At 35.2% G+C, this 16,627-nt stretch overlaps 3 protein-coding genes and 1 long non-coding RNA gene across 4 annotated transcripts; 1 reads left to right on the top strand and 3 right to left on the bottom strand.

The window, feature by feature from the left end:
- Positions 1-3,107: 3,107 nt before the first annotated feature.
- On the bottom strand, positions 3,108-4,292 carry LOC142242537 (uncharacterized; the record flags this gene model as incomplete). The annotated part of the gene is made up of 1 exon (XM_075314115.1): positions 3,108-4,292. A coding segment is annotated over exon 1 (1,185 nt), but the record flags the coding sequence as incomplete, so codon positions are not given.
- Positions 4,293-4,564: 272 nt separating this feature from the next.
- Positions 4,565-5,419, bottom strand: LOC142242535 (uncharacterized). Its single transcript, XM_075314113.1, has 3 exons — positions 5,325-5,419; positions 5,106-5,265; positions 4,565-5,051 (listed from the first exon to the last, which is right to left on the bottom strand). Exons 2-3 carry the CDS (start codon positions 5,242-5,244, stop codon positions 4,582-4,584), a joined length of 609 nt encoding a protein of 202 aa, XP_075170228.1. The 5' UTR covers positions 5,245-5,265; positions 5,325-5,419; the 3' UTR covers positions 4,565-4,581.
- On the bottom strand, positions 4,565-6,712 carry LOC142242536 (uncharacterized). The gene is made up of 5 exons (XM_075314114.1): positions 6,699-6,712; positions 6,135-6,285; positions 5,998-6,084; positions 5,726-5,938; positions 4,565-5,666 (listed from the first exon to the last, which is right to left on the bottom strand). The coding sequence occupies exons 1-5, from the start codon at positions 6,710-6,712 to the stop codon at positions 5,427-5,429; spliced, it is 705 nt and encodes a 234-aa protein (XP_075170229.1). The 3' UTR covers positions 4,565-5,426.
- An 8,973-nt stretch (positions 6,713-15,685) lies between these two features.
- LOC142242534 (uncharacterized) lies at positions 15,686-16,341 on the top strand. Its single transcript, XR_012724142.1, has 3 exons — positions 15,686-15,786; positions 15,843-15,955; positions 16,009-16,341. It is a non-coding gene; the product is annotated as an uncharacterized LOC142242534 (long non-coding RNA).
- The last annotated feature ends 286 nt before the right edge of the window (positions 16,342-16,627 follow it).

Here is a 16,627-nt window from a genome sequence, read left to right as displayed (position 1 = left end):
AAAGTCCTTTTCCCTCTAGGACGCATATTTAAGGAGATATGGGCAAAAGAAATTGTTCATATGGGAAAAATAAATTTTTAAAATACAAATTCCATTTTTTTACGATTTGGGTGGATTTTTCAATTTTTTTGGGATGTTACGAATTAAAGTCCTTTTCGCTCTAGTACGCATATTAAAGGAGATATGGGCAAAAGCAGTTTTTCATATAAAAATTGCAATTTTTTAGTTTTTGGGTGGATTTTTCAATTTTTTGTTGGTGGTCACGAATTAAAGTATTTTCGCTCTAGAACGCCTAGTTTGGGAGATATGGGCACAATAAGTGTTTCATATAAAAATTTAAATTTTTTTAGGTTTTGGGTGGATTTGGTCACGAATTAAAGTCGTTTTCGCTCTAGGACGCATATTTAAGGAGATATGGGCAAAATAAATTTTTAAATTAAAAATTCCAGTTTTTTACGATTTTTTGGGGTGGTCACGAATTAAAGTCCTTTTCGTTCTAGGACGCGTATATACGAAGATATGGGCAAAATAAGTTTTTCAGATAAAAATTTCAATTTTTTTACGTTTTGGGTGGATTATTCAATTTTTTTAATTAAATTAAAGTCCTTTTCGATCTAGGGCGCTTAGTTTAGGTATATGGGCAAAATAAGTTTTTCAGATAAAAATTTAAATTTTTTTAGGTTTTGGGTGGATTTGTCAATTTTTTGGAGGGTGGTCACGAATTAAAGTCCTTTTCGCTCTAGGGGGTTTTTATATAAAAATTGCAATTTTTTTAGGTTTTGGGTGGATTATTAAATTTGTTGGGGTGGTCACGAATTAAAGTCATTTTCGCTCTAGGACGCGTATATACGAAGATATGGGCAAAATAAGTTTTTCAGATAAAAATTTCAATTTTTTTAGGTTTTGGGTGGATTATTCAATTTTTTTTTAATTAAATTAAAGTCCTTTTCGCTCTAGGGCGCTTAGTTTAGGAATATGGGCAAAATAAGTTTTTCATATAAAAATTTAAATTTTTTAGGTTTTGAGTGGATTTGTCAATTTTTTGGGGGGTGGTCACGAATTAAAGTCCTTTCGCTCTAGGGCGTTTTTATATAAAAATTGCAATTTTTTTAGGTTTTGGGTGGATTATTAAATTTTTTGGGGTGGTCCTTTTCGCTCTAGGACGCGTATATACGAAGATATGGGCAAAATAAGTTTTTCAGATAAAGATTTCAATTTTTTAGGTTTTGGTTGGATTATTCATTTTTTTGGGGGTGGTCATGAATTAAAGTCCTTTTCGCTCTAGGGCGCTTAGTTTATGTATATGGGCAAAATAAGTTTTTCATATAAAAATTTAAATTTTTTTAGGTTTTGGGTGGATTAGTCAATTTTTTGTGGTGGTCACGAATTAAAGTCCTTTTCGCTCTAGGACGCATATATACGAAGATATGGGCAAAATAAGTTTTTCAGATAAAAATTTAAATTTTTTTAGGTTTTGGGTGGATTTGTCAATTTTTTGAGAGGTGGTCACGAATTAAAGTCCTTTTCGCCCTAGGACGCATACACCCACAGAAAAAATCATGAACGGCGTGCACGTTTTGACACCATCCGTTCACGATAGTGTATCAAGACGGATATGTTGACAAAACAAGAACGGGTGTTGTTGATCTGACAACGCTTTTTTCAGAACAAAGCGTTTTGAAATAAGCACGGGCGTTCTCAAATTGACAACAAGGTGTTGTTGGAATGAAACTGATGTGGTGTTTGAAATGACAACCATTAGTACTTAACCTGGCATGATTTGAAACGGCATTGTGCACAACCACATAACCAATGGGTTGACATCCCCCGAGAAATAAAAAAACCTTTCAAATATGCTATTTCTTTTTATTAAAACTTAAAACTTATTATACATTTGTTTAAATAAAATATTCTCCAATTCAATGTTATATCCTTGTTTGTTTTTATACATACGTGTATAAAAGAAATACAATTTTTATTACAAATTTTATTTTTTAAAGGATAAAAAATAATAGTACTCAATTCATTAATTTAATTACAAGTAAAATTGAACTCGTAAGATTTTTAAAATAATCATAAAACTGTATAAAACAGACTAGACTGTTATGGAATGACTTCAGTTGTATTTATATGTATTTAATCCTAAAATAAATTTTTCCATTATTCATAGGATACAAGTGAAATGGAAAAGTTACAAAATCATCAATTGATTTCAAAGACAGATTTTCATTTAATGCTCCAACTTCAAAAGCTTGTAAATGATTATCAAATTGTTTAACATTCACTTGATTACAAAAAATTAAAATATTTTCATTCTGTATTAAAATGTGTTTAATTTTGAAAACTTGAATAGTATTAGTACACAAGTAGTAATTTTTTTTATACAAAGTATTTTTATAAAAAATTTCTTCAAAAATGTCAGCATCTTTGAGACTTGGATAACGTATTGCGTAAAAATCAGTTTCCTCAGCTTTAATTTGCTTTGAAGAATTAGTATGTAAAACCTTATCCAATGAATATTCGTATTTCATCAAAAAATTTGCAAACTTAATTCCTGCTTTAATAGATAAGGAATGACATGGGCTAACCCGTGAAGTTGTGTTGCTTAGATATGCTTTTGCTTCCTTATGTTTAGCTTCAAAACGCATGCTCCAAATAAATTTAAGAGGTCCGCACTTTCTAATTGCAGTTGGATAGTGAACTAGAAAATGGTGTTTCGGTTTTAGATATCCATACAATTTAACATACATCGTATGATGCCTCTTAATTAGTTCTTCCAAATGAACTAGGTCAGATTCAACGTAACTAGACTTTAGGAGATATTCAATAATTTGTAACAAATTTGTGAAAACTTCCCAATGTACATTTCCAGAAGGTATGATATCACCTATCATTAGAGGCAAAAAATGAACAAAACAAGCTGTTTCACTAGCAGACATTTTCAAGTTAAACTTTTTCAATCGTTCGTAGTCTAGTTTTAACGAATTATTACCAATTTCTATTTCTCCGAACTGAAAAAGTTCCTTTCTGCTATTAATTTCATCCATTGTGATAATATTATCATTTATCAACGCAAGTAAAATGTTACACACGTCATATACACATACCCCTTCGTACACATCATGCATCAAATCAAAACATAAATTATCTGTTACACGAAAACTGGGAATATCTTCAAATATGCAAACGTTTTTTATTCCAGTTTCTTGAAAATTGTTTTTTAAAAGATCTTCGTGATAATTGGTATCATTCCGTAGGAACTGCACAAATTGTGTTGTGTCACATTTCATTTCTTCTTTAGTTCTTAAACAAACACGACAATATCTTTTCGAGTGAAAGGACTGGACGAATCCTAGAATACTGTTCAAAGCTAAGTTATCTCCAACGATCAGACCTAAAATAAAACGTATTGAGTACACTTTATTTTCCACAGTGATTTCTACACCATTTTCTAGTTTCTTCAGCTCTTGTGATAAATGATGAAATGAAACTTCATTTCCATGTTTTTTTAAGTCTGCGGTCGGTATGAATGCTACCGGAAATATGAACTCTAATTTGGAAAGCAAATGTTGTGGCATTGTTGGAAAATTTATATAGCAGCCACATATAGAAAAGGTATGACTTCCTAAAGGATTATTTATTTGAAAATCATCCAGATAAAGAACATATGGAACTGTAAGCGGAAAGGCGCTGTTTGCAACTTTTTCTTTAAACAACTGTCCACTTGCATAGTTATTATAAATACCATTAGAATTTAAACATTGTTCTGTATTTGCTAAAGTTTGCTGTAACAGTTTCGGAATTTTAAAGATAGACTCAAACATAAATTTTAAAGGCATTATATAAATGGTGGCGGATTTGGCACACAAATCTGGGTTTCCGTTAACAATCATTTCTGATATAATGTTGCTAATTTGAAATGTTTTTGGCGATTCATATAATTGTCTTTCTTTGAGAGTCTTTAAAAACCTATATTCGCTTTTAATGTAATTAAATGGATCCTTCAGAAAATTCAATACATGTCTAAAATCATCAGTAACTTCACTTTCAATTATACGATTTTCTATCATATTTGATATAGGCAAAAGTACCATCGAGACGGAATTTTGAATTTCCAAAACACGACTTCGGGGCATATGGTTTTCTTGGTATAACTGCAATGTGAGCATTAACACTTTCTTTTTAATTGTTTCCAAAGTTTGTTTTACGTTTTCCGTTTGAAATCCGCTTGTAATTTCAATTGGACTTGAATCTGGCAAGATTTCAGTACACCTGTTTTCTAATTTATGCATGTCGTCTGTGTTTGTACTTGGAGACAGTTCGGTGTTTTGAATATTATTTCTAATCTAATGTTTATAATTTCTAATGTTTATAATTTGGTGCTTTCCATGATGTCTGTCTAAATGCATCCGAAAGGATGTAAATCTAGTAAATATTTGCATGCAATTATTTTGCACGCACTGAAGCCTTAGAAGTTTCGTTGAAAGCAAATGATCATTTTTTAAGTGGTTTACTAAAATAGTTGATCTGTCATAGATCTTATAACACATAAAACAAAGAAACATTCTTGAAATATTTTAGTTACTGTTGCAAAAAACTTATAAGAGATGCGACATTTACAGATTTAAAATCGAAAACTGTTTGAATATTGTAAAAATATTTTTGAATAAACATCCAAGAATTTACGCATGCTTCTGGATACTTTAATGACAATGTATGAAATATTTTGAAGCAAATATCTAAACTTTCTATAAACGAGTTCAATTTTATCAAATTGTCATTAAAATATACGTAAAAGCTTATTAACTCGGACTCTGATAAACCATGCACTATTATAAAGGGTTGAATTGTTATTCCAGCCGAATAATATTTGTTTATAATTGAATTGATTTTACCGCGATAGTCATTAAGGGTAGTCAGACGTAAAACTAGACTCTCTTGCGAATCAAGAATAGTTGCTTTCTTGGTGCGTTTTCCACTATCACATTTAAATCTTGCTGTTGATGGCAAAACTGCATTAAGTAGAATGGTATAAAGGTAGTCTTGCGCATCTAAAGACGACGATACGTATTATTCAAAGGATAACTTCAAAATTATAAATTTACCTATATTTGTTGAAGATATGGCTGACTTGAGCAACTGTTTGCAATATTCATTTTGGATATTTCCTTCATAGTATTTACGTATTTTTTGTTTGAAAGTTTCCCAATTTGAAAAAAGTAAATGACCCTTTGATGGGTACATCAAATCAAAATCTATATTGATCTAAAGAAAATAAAAATCCATTTTTTCGAAAGTGAATACTTAACATCACTACTACAAACCAGTTCAGCTGCTTTCGAATGTGACAGTTTTGGCCATTCTTGAAGAAATTCTCTGCTCTCTAATTTCTTTAAATCATTTTGCCGAAAATGATACGTTTTCTTTCACCTTTCACATACGTTTTCCCAATTCGAACAATCCCGTTTTAAAGATGTTTTCAATGCCTTAACAATGGACTCATCAATTTCTATGTGCTCATGAATGTGAGATTGATTTGACAATTTACAGTGGTTATCCAACGTGGGTGATAAAAGTCGTTTCTTTTTCAAGCATTTATTCTTGTATTTTGAATACAGTTTTCCACACGCATTGTTTTTTCCTTTTCTTGGAATGTAATAGTAATCCTGCCACAAATACGGATAAAGTATTCTTTTTAGAATTTGATGAATGTTAAAAAAGTTACCTGCATTTCATTTTCGCATGGAAACACCGAGCAAATATCATTAAACAATACCAAAAAGTCTTGGGAGTGCAGCACCAGATTATTGTTAATTACTTCTTCAATAATAATCGATATTATGTCATCTCTGTGGGAATCTGTTAGATGTTTATGTTGATGTTCAAATGCTATAATTGACTTCCCCCTTGACGTTTCATTAAGCAAAGTATTTAAATCCTTCAAATATATTGTAATTAGCTAAATTGTCTCCAAAATGAGTAAGAAACAACATATACCTTAAGTATGGAAGTTCCGAAAGATTTTTTTGACGGTGTCCGGCAATGGCCGATTTCAGGCTCCGAAAGATCTTTCTGGATACAAAACTAAAATATAGTCTATAAAATTTTCGTTCCAAAGACAATTATAAGAATACCTTTTTTTTCCAGATGGATAGTTTTTCTCGAAACTCTGCTCTAAATCCTAAAGGCGGGACCGCCTCTTTCAAATCTTGTTCATTTAGATAGCGCAAACTCCTATATGTTACATTTGCATCTGAGATACCAAATCTTTTCTTAATTTTTGTTCTTTCGAAACAGAAATAGACGCTTCCCTTTCAAATAATTAAAAATGTTGGGCATATCAATCGATTGTAGAAAGTTTTCCAGTTGGGTTTCATCATCCACTTCTTCAAAATTGTGTGAAAGGCTTTCGTTTACTGTAAAATATTTTTTTTATGATAAATATACCAAACAACTGCATTGCACTAACCTTTCGAATTGTCCACAACAGTTTTTTCTAAATTTTCACTACTAATTTCAACTAAATTGTTAAAACAAATTTCTTCCTCTGAAATCGTGTTCTTTTCCATTTTGAGAGATATGCGCCATATTATTTTTTACTCAGGCGCAGTCAGTTCGCGCACTTTTACTGGTTTTTTTGGTATAAACGAACGACTTTAATCAAAAATGTGTGGTAATTTTCAAAATGTATTGGGTACGCGAACGGTACCATTGTAATATATTGTTACGAATTTGATAATTATAGATATATGCTTATTTAAATTAGTTTCCGTTAATTTAAAATTTAAAATTGTAACGATACAATTTCGCTATCACTTGTTGGAATCATCTATTCATTTTCTAGTATTTTCCTGAATTTCTGTTATGTTCTTTTGTTTGCTTATCGAAATGTTAGTTCTTACTCTCTCATAGAATAGCAACCCCTTTGCTTTGTTATTCTGCATTCTCATTTCATCTCATTGTCTATTGTCATTGTTGTTGTAGTAATGCGAGCATATATCTATGTGAGTGTGTATGTGTTTGGTAGCCACCAGACGAACAACTTAATGGTCGTAGATCCTTCTAGCATTGTCAAAAGAATGTTCTGGCGTTGCCAGAATATTGTAGTGCTACCAGAATGTTCTCGTATTGCCACACCGTCATATATAAAAGCGCTCGCATGCTGCTAACGAGTCAGTCTTAATTAAAGCGTCAAACGAATAACTTCAGTGTGAACGAATTGTAAAGTGTGAAGTCATAGTAAATAAATTGTAGATCGTCGTTATTTAAAAGAACTGTGTTTTAATTGTCGGGTAATTAAAAACGCCTAAATATAAAAACGTAACAATTGGTGTCGGAAGTGAAATAACGGAAAAAAATCTACAATGAAGTTTAATGAGCTTCGTGTGGAAGACTTAAAAAAGGAATTGAGCAAACTGGAGCTGCCGACAACAGGAAACAAGGCTCAATTACAAAAGCGACTACTGGAAGAGTTCGAGCGGCGCAGTATTGATATCGAAACACATGAGTTCGATTATAAGGAAGATCTTGACGAATCAGTAGTAGCCAGCGCCTTGGAAACTCCATCTGTAGCTTCTAATGTTGTTGATTACACATCGATGGTCAATATTTTGAGCAAAATGATGGAAGAAAATTCTCTAAAAATGAAAGAGAATTCTAGAAAAATGATGGAAGCTAATTCTAGAAAATTGGAAGAAAAATTCGACGAAAATTCAAAAAAGATGGACGAAAATTCTAGAATTCTAAATGAGAATCTTCAACAAATTGCTGAAGGCATGGGAAAACGTGTGGACCATATCGAAAGCCAAATTGGGGAGCTGGATAAGAAGATTATTTCTGTGGATGAGAAAATTATGGTTCATGATGAGAAGTTTCTACACATTGAAAGAAAAATGTCAGAGCTGGAAATTTGATCATCGTTCCGGATTCCAAAATAAGAGACGTTTTGGCGGAGTTCCATAATGGTCCCAGTGGAGGTCATCTGGGAATAACCAAAACCGCCGATAAAGTGAAGCAACGATTCTACTGGGTTGGATGCCAGAAATCAATTGCTGAATGGGTAGCCAATTGCGAGAAGTGCATGAAGGCGAAAGGTCCAACAAGGAAAAGTCGAGGTCCTATGCAAGAATATAGACCAGGAGCCCCGTTTGAAAGAATAGCAATGGACGTGGCAGGCCCTTTCCCAGTAAGTGATTCTGGAAACCGTTATGTCCTTGTGGTCATGGATTACTTCAGCAAATGGCCGGAGGTGTATGCAATTCCAAACCAAGAGGCAAAAACGATTGTGGATGTGGTCAACAAAAACTGGATATGTCGCTACGGTGTGCCTTCCGAGATTCACTCAGACCAGGGAAGAAATTTTGAATCGCCCATATTCAAAGAGATGTGTGAATCCCTTGGTATCAAGAAAACGAGGACTACGCCATTACATCCACAATCCGATGGCATGGTAGAAAGGTTTAATCGCACTCTGGAGGAACATCTTCGAAAAGTAGTGGACAACGGCCAGAGGGACTGGGACGAGCATATACCAAAGTTTTTGCTGTCCTATAGATCTGCCATTCATGATTCCACCTCTCGAACACCGGCCAATGTTCTATTCGGAACTGAGTTGAAGTTGCCTGGAGATCTGATATTCGGCGCTAAACCTTATGAGCTCGCCATGGAAGAAAACAGAAACGACATCCCAAACACTTTCGGAGAAGTTCACGAATCAGTGCGCAACAAAATAAAAATGGTCAGCAACAGAATGAAGGCGAGATACGATCGTGCTGTAAATACTGAGGGCTTCCAAGAAGAAGAATTGGTTCTGCTATTTAACCCGCAACGAAAGAAAGGACTGTGTCCCAAACTGCAAACACAGTGGGAAGGCCTATACAAAGTCATCAAGAAGATCAATGATGTTGTATACCGGATTCAGAAGGACGACAGCCCTAGATCAAAGATGAAAGTTGTACATCTGGAACGATTGGCTCCTTACGGAACAGGTTCTGTGCCTGTTCGGGACGAACAGGCTTAAGCGGGAGGCAGTGTTACGAATTTGATAATTATAGATATATGCTTATTTAAATTAGTTTCCGTTAATTTAAAATTTCAAATTGTAACGATACAATTTCGCTATCACTTGTTGGAATCATCTATTCATTTTCTAGTATTTTCCTGAATTTCTTTTATGTTCTTTTGTTTGCTTATCGAAATGTTAGTTCTTACTCTCTCATAGAATAGCAACCCCTTTGCTTTGTTATTCTGCATTCTCATTTCATCTCATTGTCTATTGTCATTGTTGTTGTAGTAATGCGAGCATATGTCTATGTCTATGTGAGTGTGTATGTGTTTGGTAGCCACCAGACGAACAACTTAATGGTCGTAGATCCTTCTAGCATTGTCAAAGAATGTTCTGGCGTTGCCAGAATATTGTAGTGCTACCAGAATGTTCTCGTATTGCCACACCGTCATATATAAAAGCGCTCGCATGCTGCTAACGAGTCAGTCTTAATTAAAGCGTCAAACGAATAACTTCAGTGTGAACGAATTGTAAAGTGTGAAGTCATAGTAAATAAATTGTAGATCGTCGTTATTTAAAAGAACTGTGTTTTAATTGTCGGGTAATTAAAAACGCCTAAATATAACAAGTATATACAGCAGTAAGTTCGGCCGGGCCGAATCTTAAATACCCACCACCATGAATCAAATATTAGGGTTTCGTTTGAAATTTCAGGAGGCTTTGAGAACAGATCAAGCAGAGCTGTTCAACCAGAAGATAAAGCAAAAGATTTTTACCTATGAGGACTATATCAGATTCTGGATTTATAAGAACCATTTTTGTTTGATTTTTAGACGAATCATTAACATCTCTTGTAAGTGTGCAAGAAAATTATAAAATAACGTCTTGATTTGAAATCTTAAATCTGTAGATTTTCACCCGAAAAGTAAAATCTGGAAATTTTACATTGAGTTTCAAGCAATTTTCATGATCAGTGCGCCTTCTACACCCTCAAGAAGTGAAGTCGGTCTATATGGAGGCATTACCAAATGGACCGATAAAAACTTAAACCGATACACGTTTTTGTAAGCTTAAAATACCAGAATATTTCCAATTTCAGGCAAATCAGATAAAAACTACGGTTTCTAGAAACCCAAGGAGTTAAATCGGGAGATCGTTCTTATGGGGGCTATACTAAAATATGGACCGATACTCACCGTTTTCGGCACACCTCTTTATGACCCGAAAATACCTCTAGATTTCCAATTTCAGGCAAATAGGATAAAAACTTCGGATTCTAGAAGCCCAAGAAGTAAAATCGGGAAATCGGTCTGTATGGGGGCTATACCAAAATATGGACCGATACTCACCAGTGTGGTCCTAAAATACCTCTAGATTTCCAATTTCAGACAAATTGGATAAAAACTACGGTTTCTATAAGCCCAAGACCCCAAATCGGGAGATCGGTCTATATGTAGCTATACCAAAATATGGACCGATACTCACAATTTTTGGCACACGTATTTGTGGTCCTACAATACCTCTAGATTTCCAATTTCAGGTAAATTGAATAAAAACTGCGGTTTCTATAAGCCCAAGACCCCAAATTGGGAGGTCGTTTTATATGGGGACCATACCAAAACATGGACCGATACTCACAAGTTTTGGCACACATATTTGTTGTCCTACAATACCTCTAGATTTCCAATTTCAGGTAAATTGAATAAAAACTGCGGTTTCTATAAGCCCAAGAAGTAAAATCGGGAGATCGGTCTATATGGGGGCTATACCAAAATATGGACCGATACTCACAATTTTTGGCACACCTCTTTATGGTCATAAATTACCTCTAGATTTCAAATTTCAGGCATATTGGATTAAAACTGCGATTTCTATAAGCCCAAGACCCCAAATCGGGAGGTCGGTTTATATGGGGACTATATCAAAACCTGGACCGATATAGCCCATCTTCGAACTTGACCTGCCTGCAGACAAAAGACGAGTTTGTGCAAAATTTCAGCACGATTGCTTCATTATTGAAGACTGTAGCGTGATTACAACAGACAGACAGACAGACAGACAGACAGACAGACGGACAGACGGACATCGTTATATCGTCTTAGAATTTCTCCCTGATCAAGAATATATATACTTTATATAGTCGGAAATCGATATTTCGATGTGTTACAAACGGAATGACAAACTTATTATACCCCCGTCACCATTCTATGGTGGTGGGTATAAAAACGTAACAATATATATGAAATAGCCGCTGACGAAAACTTTTAACGTCGTTGCATTTGTGTTTGTTGGGCTCTGAAGAATTAAATAAATACACGCTGTCACCGAAACCAACACAAAGCTGATATTTTAATGTTTTGCTTTGATTTAATAGATTCGCAATTGGTAAGTTAATCTTGGTATTTTGAAAACAAAAATATAATACAAAATGCTTTTCACAGGAAATAAACACGGGAAGGAGGGGCCTGAGTGTGGAAATTATGATGTTTATTGCCCAAAAATTTACGTCCCAGAAAATTTCTTCTTGGAATTGAAATCTCCCAATTGGTCTAAAGTAAGTATACATTTCTATAGTTTTATTTGATTTTCTAAAACTATTTCTCTTAGGTGTACCCGCAAGTAGTTCATCGATATTTGAAATATGTTTGGGATTAGTGATCATGTACGCCTCAAAAGTGATGTGGCAAAAATGTCCCTATTACTTCATATATCAATTTGGTATGTCGAGCATATAGAAAAGAACTTTTACTCAACAGGCCAGCTTGATTAAGACAATCAAATTGATGTGGAGATGGTCCACATCGGTATTTTGACCAGATTTAACCACTTGATTATTGGAAGGCTCAATTACAAAAGCGACTACTGGAAGAGTTCGAGCGGCGCAGTATTGATATCGAAACACATGAGTTCGATTATAAGGAAGATCTTGACGAATCAGTAGTAGCCAGCGCCTTGGAAACTCCATCTGTAGCTTCTAATGTTGTTGATTACACATCGATGGTCAATATTTTGAGCAAAATGATGGAAGAAAATTCTCTAAAAATGAAAGAGAATTCTAGAAAAATGATGGAAGCTAATTCTAGAAAATTGGAAGAAAAATTCGACGAAAATTCAAAAAAGATGGACGAAAATTCTAGAATTCTAAATGAGAATCTTCAACAAATTGCTGAAGGCATGGGAAAACGTGTGGACCATATCGAAAGCCAAATTGGGGAGCTGGATAAGAAGATTATTTCTGTGGATGAGAAAATTATGGTTCATGATGAGAAGTTTCTACACATTGAAAGAAAAATGTCAGAGCTGGAAATTTGATCATCGTTCCGGATTCCAAAATAAGAGACGTTTTGGCGGAGTTCCATAATGGTCCCAGTGGAGGTCATCTGGGAATAACCAAAACCGCCGATAAAGTGAAGCAACGATTCTACTGGGTTGGATGCCAGAAATCAATTGCTGAATGGGTAGCCAATTGCGAGAAGTGCATGAAGGCGAAAGGTCCAACAAGGAAAAGTCGAGGTCCTATGCAAGAATATAGACCAGGAGCCCCGTTTGAAAGAATAGCAATGGACGTGGCAGGCCCTTTCCCAGTAAGTGATTCTGGAAACCGTTATGTCCTTGTGGTCATGGATTACTTCAGCAAATGGCCGGAGGTGTATGCAATTCCAAACCAAGAGGCAAAAACGATTGTGGATGTGGTCAACAAAAACTGGATATGTCGCTACGGTGTGCCTTCCGAGATTCACTCAGACCAGGGAAGAAATTTTGAATCGCCCATATTCAAAGAGATGTGTGAATCCCTTGGTATCAAGAAAACGAGGACTACGCCATTACATCCACAATCCGATGGCATGGTAGAAAGGTTTAATCGCACTCTGGAGGAACATCTTCGAAAAGTAGTGGACAACGGCCAGAGGGACTGGGACGAGCATATACCAAAGTTTTTGCTGTCCTATAGATCTGCCATTCATGATTCCACCTCTCGAAGACCGGCCAATGTTCTATTCGGAACTGAGTTGAAGTTGCCTGGAGATCTGATATTCGGCGCTAAACCTTATGAGCTCGCCATGGAAGAAAACAGAAACGACATCCCAAACACTTTCGGAGAAGTTCACGAATCAGTGCGCAACAAAATAAAAATGGTCAGCAACAGAATGAAGGCGAGATACGATCGTGCTGTAAATACTGAGGGCTTCCAAGAAGAAGAATTGGTTCTGCTATTTAACCCGCAACGAAAGAAAGGACTGTGTCCCAAACTGCAAACACAGTGGGAAGGCCTATACAAAGTCATCAAGAAGATCAATGATGTTGTATACCGGATTCAGAAGGACGACAGCCCTAGATCAAAGATGAAAGTTGTACATCTGGAACGATTGGCTCCTTACGGAACAGGTTCTGTGCCTGTTCGGGACGAACAGGCTTAAGCGGGAGGCAGTGTTACGAATTTGATAATTATAGATATATGCTTATTTAAATTAGTTTCCGTTAATTTAAAATTTCAAATTGTAACGATACAATTTCGCTATCACTTGTTGGAATCATCTATTCATTTTCTAGTATTTTCCTGAATTTCTTTTATGTTCTTTTGTTTGCTTATCGAAATGTTAGTTCTTACTCTCTCATAGAATAGCAACCCCTTTGCTTTGTTATTCTGCATTCTCATTTCATCTCATTGTCTATTGTCATTGTTGTTGTAGTAATGCGAGCATATGTCTATGTGAGTGTGTATGTGTTTGGTAGCCACCAGACGAACAACTTAATGGTCGTAGATCCTTCTAGCATTGTCAAAGAATGTTCTGGCGTTGCCAGAATATTGTAGTGCTACCAGAATGTTCTCGTATTGCCACACCGTCATATATAAAAGCGCTCGCATGCTGCTAACGAGTCAGTCTTAATTAAAGCGTCAAACGAATAACTTCAGTGTGAACGAATTGTAAAGTGTGAAGTCATAGTAAATAAATTGTAGATCGTCGTTATTTAAAAGAACTGTGTTTTAATTGTCGGGTAATTAAAAACGCCTAAATATAACAAGTATATACAGCAGTAAGTTCGGCCGGGCCGAATCTTAAATACCCACCACCATGAATCAAATATTAGGGTTTCGTTTGAAATTTCAGGAGGGTTTGAGAACAGATCAAGCAGAGCTGTTCAACCAGAAGATAAAGCAAAAGATTTTTACCTATGAGGACTATATCAGATTCTGGATTTATAAGAACCATTTTTGTTTGATTTTTAGACGAATCATTAACATCTCTTGTAAGTGTGCAAGAAAATTATAAAATAACGTCTTGATTTGAAATCTTAAATCTGTAGATTTTCACCCGAAAAGTAAAATCTGGAAATTTTACATTGAGTTTCAAGCAATTTTCATGATCAGTGCGCCTTCTACACCCTCAAGAAGTGAAGTCGGTCTATATGGAGGCATTACCAAATGGACCGATAAAAACTTAAACCGATACACGTTTTTGTAAGCTTAAAATACCAGAATATTTCCAATTTCAGGCAAATCAGATAAAAACTACGGTTTCTAGAAACCCAAGGAGTTAAATCGGGAGATCGTTCTTATGGGGGCTATACTAAAATATGGACCGATACTCACCGTTTTCGGCACACCTCTTTATGACCCGAAAATACCTCTAGATTTCCAATTTCAGGCAAATAGGATAAAAACTTCGGATTCTAGAAGCCCAAGAAGTAAAATCGGGAAATCGGTCTGTATGGGGGCTATACCAAAATATGGACCGATACTCACCAGTGTGGTCCTAAAATACCTCTAGATTTCCAATTTCAGACAAATTGGATAAAAACTACGGTTTCTATAAGCCCAAGACCCCAAATCGGGAGATCGGTCTATATGTAGCTATACCAAAATATGGACCGATACTCACAATTTTTGGCACACGTATTTGTGGTCCTACAATACCTCTAGATTTCCAATTTCAGGTAAATTGAATAAAAACTGCGGTTTCTATAAGCCCAAGACCCCAAATTGGGAGGTCGTTTTATATGGGGACCATACCAAAACATGGACCGATACTCACAAGTTTTGGCACACATATTTGTTGTCCTACAATACCTCTAGATTTCCAATTTCAGGTAAATTGAATAAAAACTGCGGTTTCTATAAGCCCAAGAAGTAAAATCGGGAGATCGGTCTATATGGGGGCTATACCAAAATATGGACCGATACTCACAATTTTTGGCACACCTCTTTATGGTCATAAATTACCTCTAGATTTCAAATTTCAGGCATATTGGATTAAAACTGCGATTTCTATAAGCCCAAGACCCCAAATCGGGAGGTCGGTTTATATGGGGACTATATCAAAACCTGGACCGATATAGCCCATCTTCGAACTTGACCTGCCTGCAGACAAAAGACGAGTTTGTGCAAAATTTCAGCACGATTGCTTCATTATTGAAGACTGTAGCGTGATTACAACAGACAGACAGACAGACAGACAGACAGACAGACAGACAGACGGACATCGTTATATCGTCTTAGAATTTCTCCCTGATCAAGAATATATATACTTTATATAGTCGGAAATCGATATTTCGATGTGTTACAAACGGAATGACAAACTTATTATACCCCCGTCACCATTCTATGGTGGTGGGTATAAAAACGTAACAATATATATGAAATAGCCGCTGACGAAAACTTTTAACGTCGTTGCATTTGTGTTTGTTGGGCTCTGAAGAATTAAATAAATACACGCTGTCACCGAAACCAACACAAAGCTGATATTTTAATGTTTTGCTTTGATTTAATAGATTCGCAATTGGTAAGTTAATCTTGGTATTTTGAAAACAAAAATATAATACAAAATGCTTTTCACAGGAAATAAACACGGGAAGGAGGGGCCTGAGTGTGGAAATTATGATGTTTATTGCCCAAAAATTTACGTCCCAGAAAATTTCTTCTTGGAATTGAAATCTCCCAATTGGTCTAAAGTAAGTATACATTTCTATAGTTATATTTGATTTTCTAAAACTATTTCTCTTAGGTGTACCCGCAAGTAGTTCATCGATATTTGAAATATGTTTGGGATTAGTGATCATGTACGCCTCAAAAGTGATGTGGCAAAAATGTCCCTATTACTTCATATATCAATTTGGTATGTCGAGCATATAGAAAAGAACTTTTACTCAACAGGCCAGCTTGATTAAGACAATCAAATTGATGTGGAGATGGTCCACATCGGTATTTTGACCAGATTTAACCACTTGATTATTGGAAGGAGTAAATTTTATTTGTATGGAGTCGGAATAGTGTTTTATATATACATATAAATGTGCCGAAAATAAAAGTGTATGACATTTGGTCACTGAGCGACAAATAGTTTAGTGTTTCTTTTTTTGTTTTGCCGAAAGTAAGTTTGTGGATCCATCTGTAAATGAAATATTGAAACGCAACAACTTAAAAAATAAATTGTATATATTCGTGGTAATGGTGGTACATTAAAACGATGCAGTGGTATGTGTTTGTCTGTTGTAACCATGCTACAAACTTAATTAATGGAAGTGTATGAAAATGTTCACTAGGCGTCATAAAATCGTAATATGTTTATCATCCAGTTTGTAGTTAAAATGTGGTGTTCCCTACTTGTTCGAAAATTGGAAAGT

This window comes from Haematobia irritans, unplaced genomic scaffold (assembly GCF_050003625.1).
Source record: "Haematobia irritans isolate KBUSLIRL unplaced genomic scaffold, ASM5000362v1 scaffold_36, whole genome shotgun sequence".
Lineage (NCBI taxonomy): Eukaryota > Metazoa > Arthropoda > Insecta > Diptera > Muscidae > Haematobia > Haematobia irritans.
This window is presented reverse-complemented; position numbering and strand designations above follow the sequence as displayed.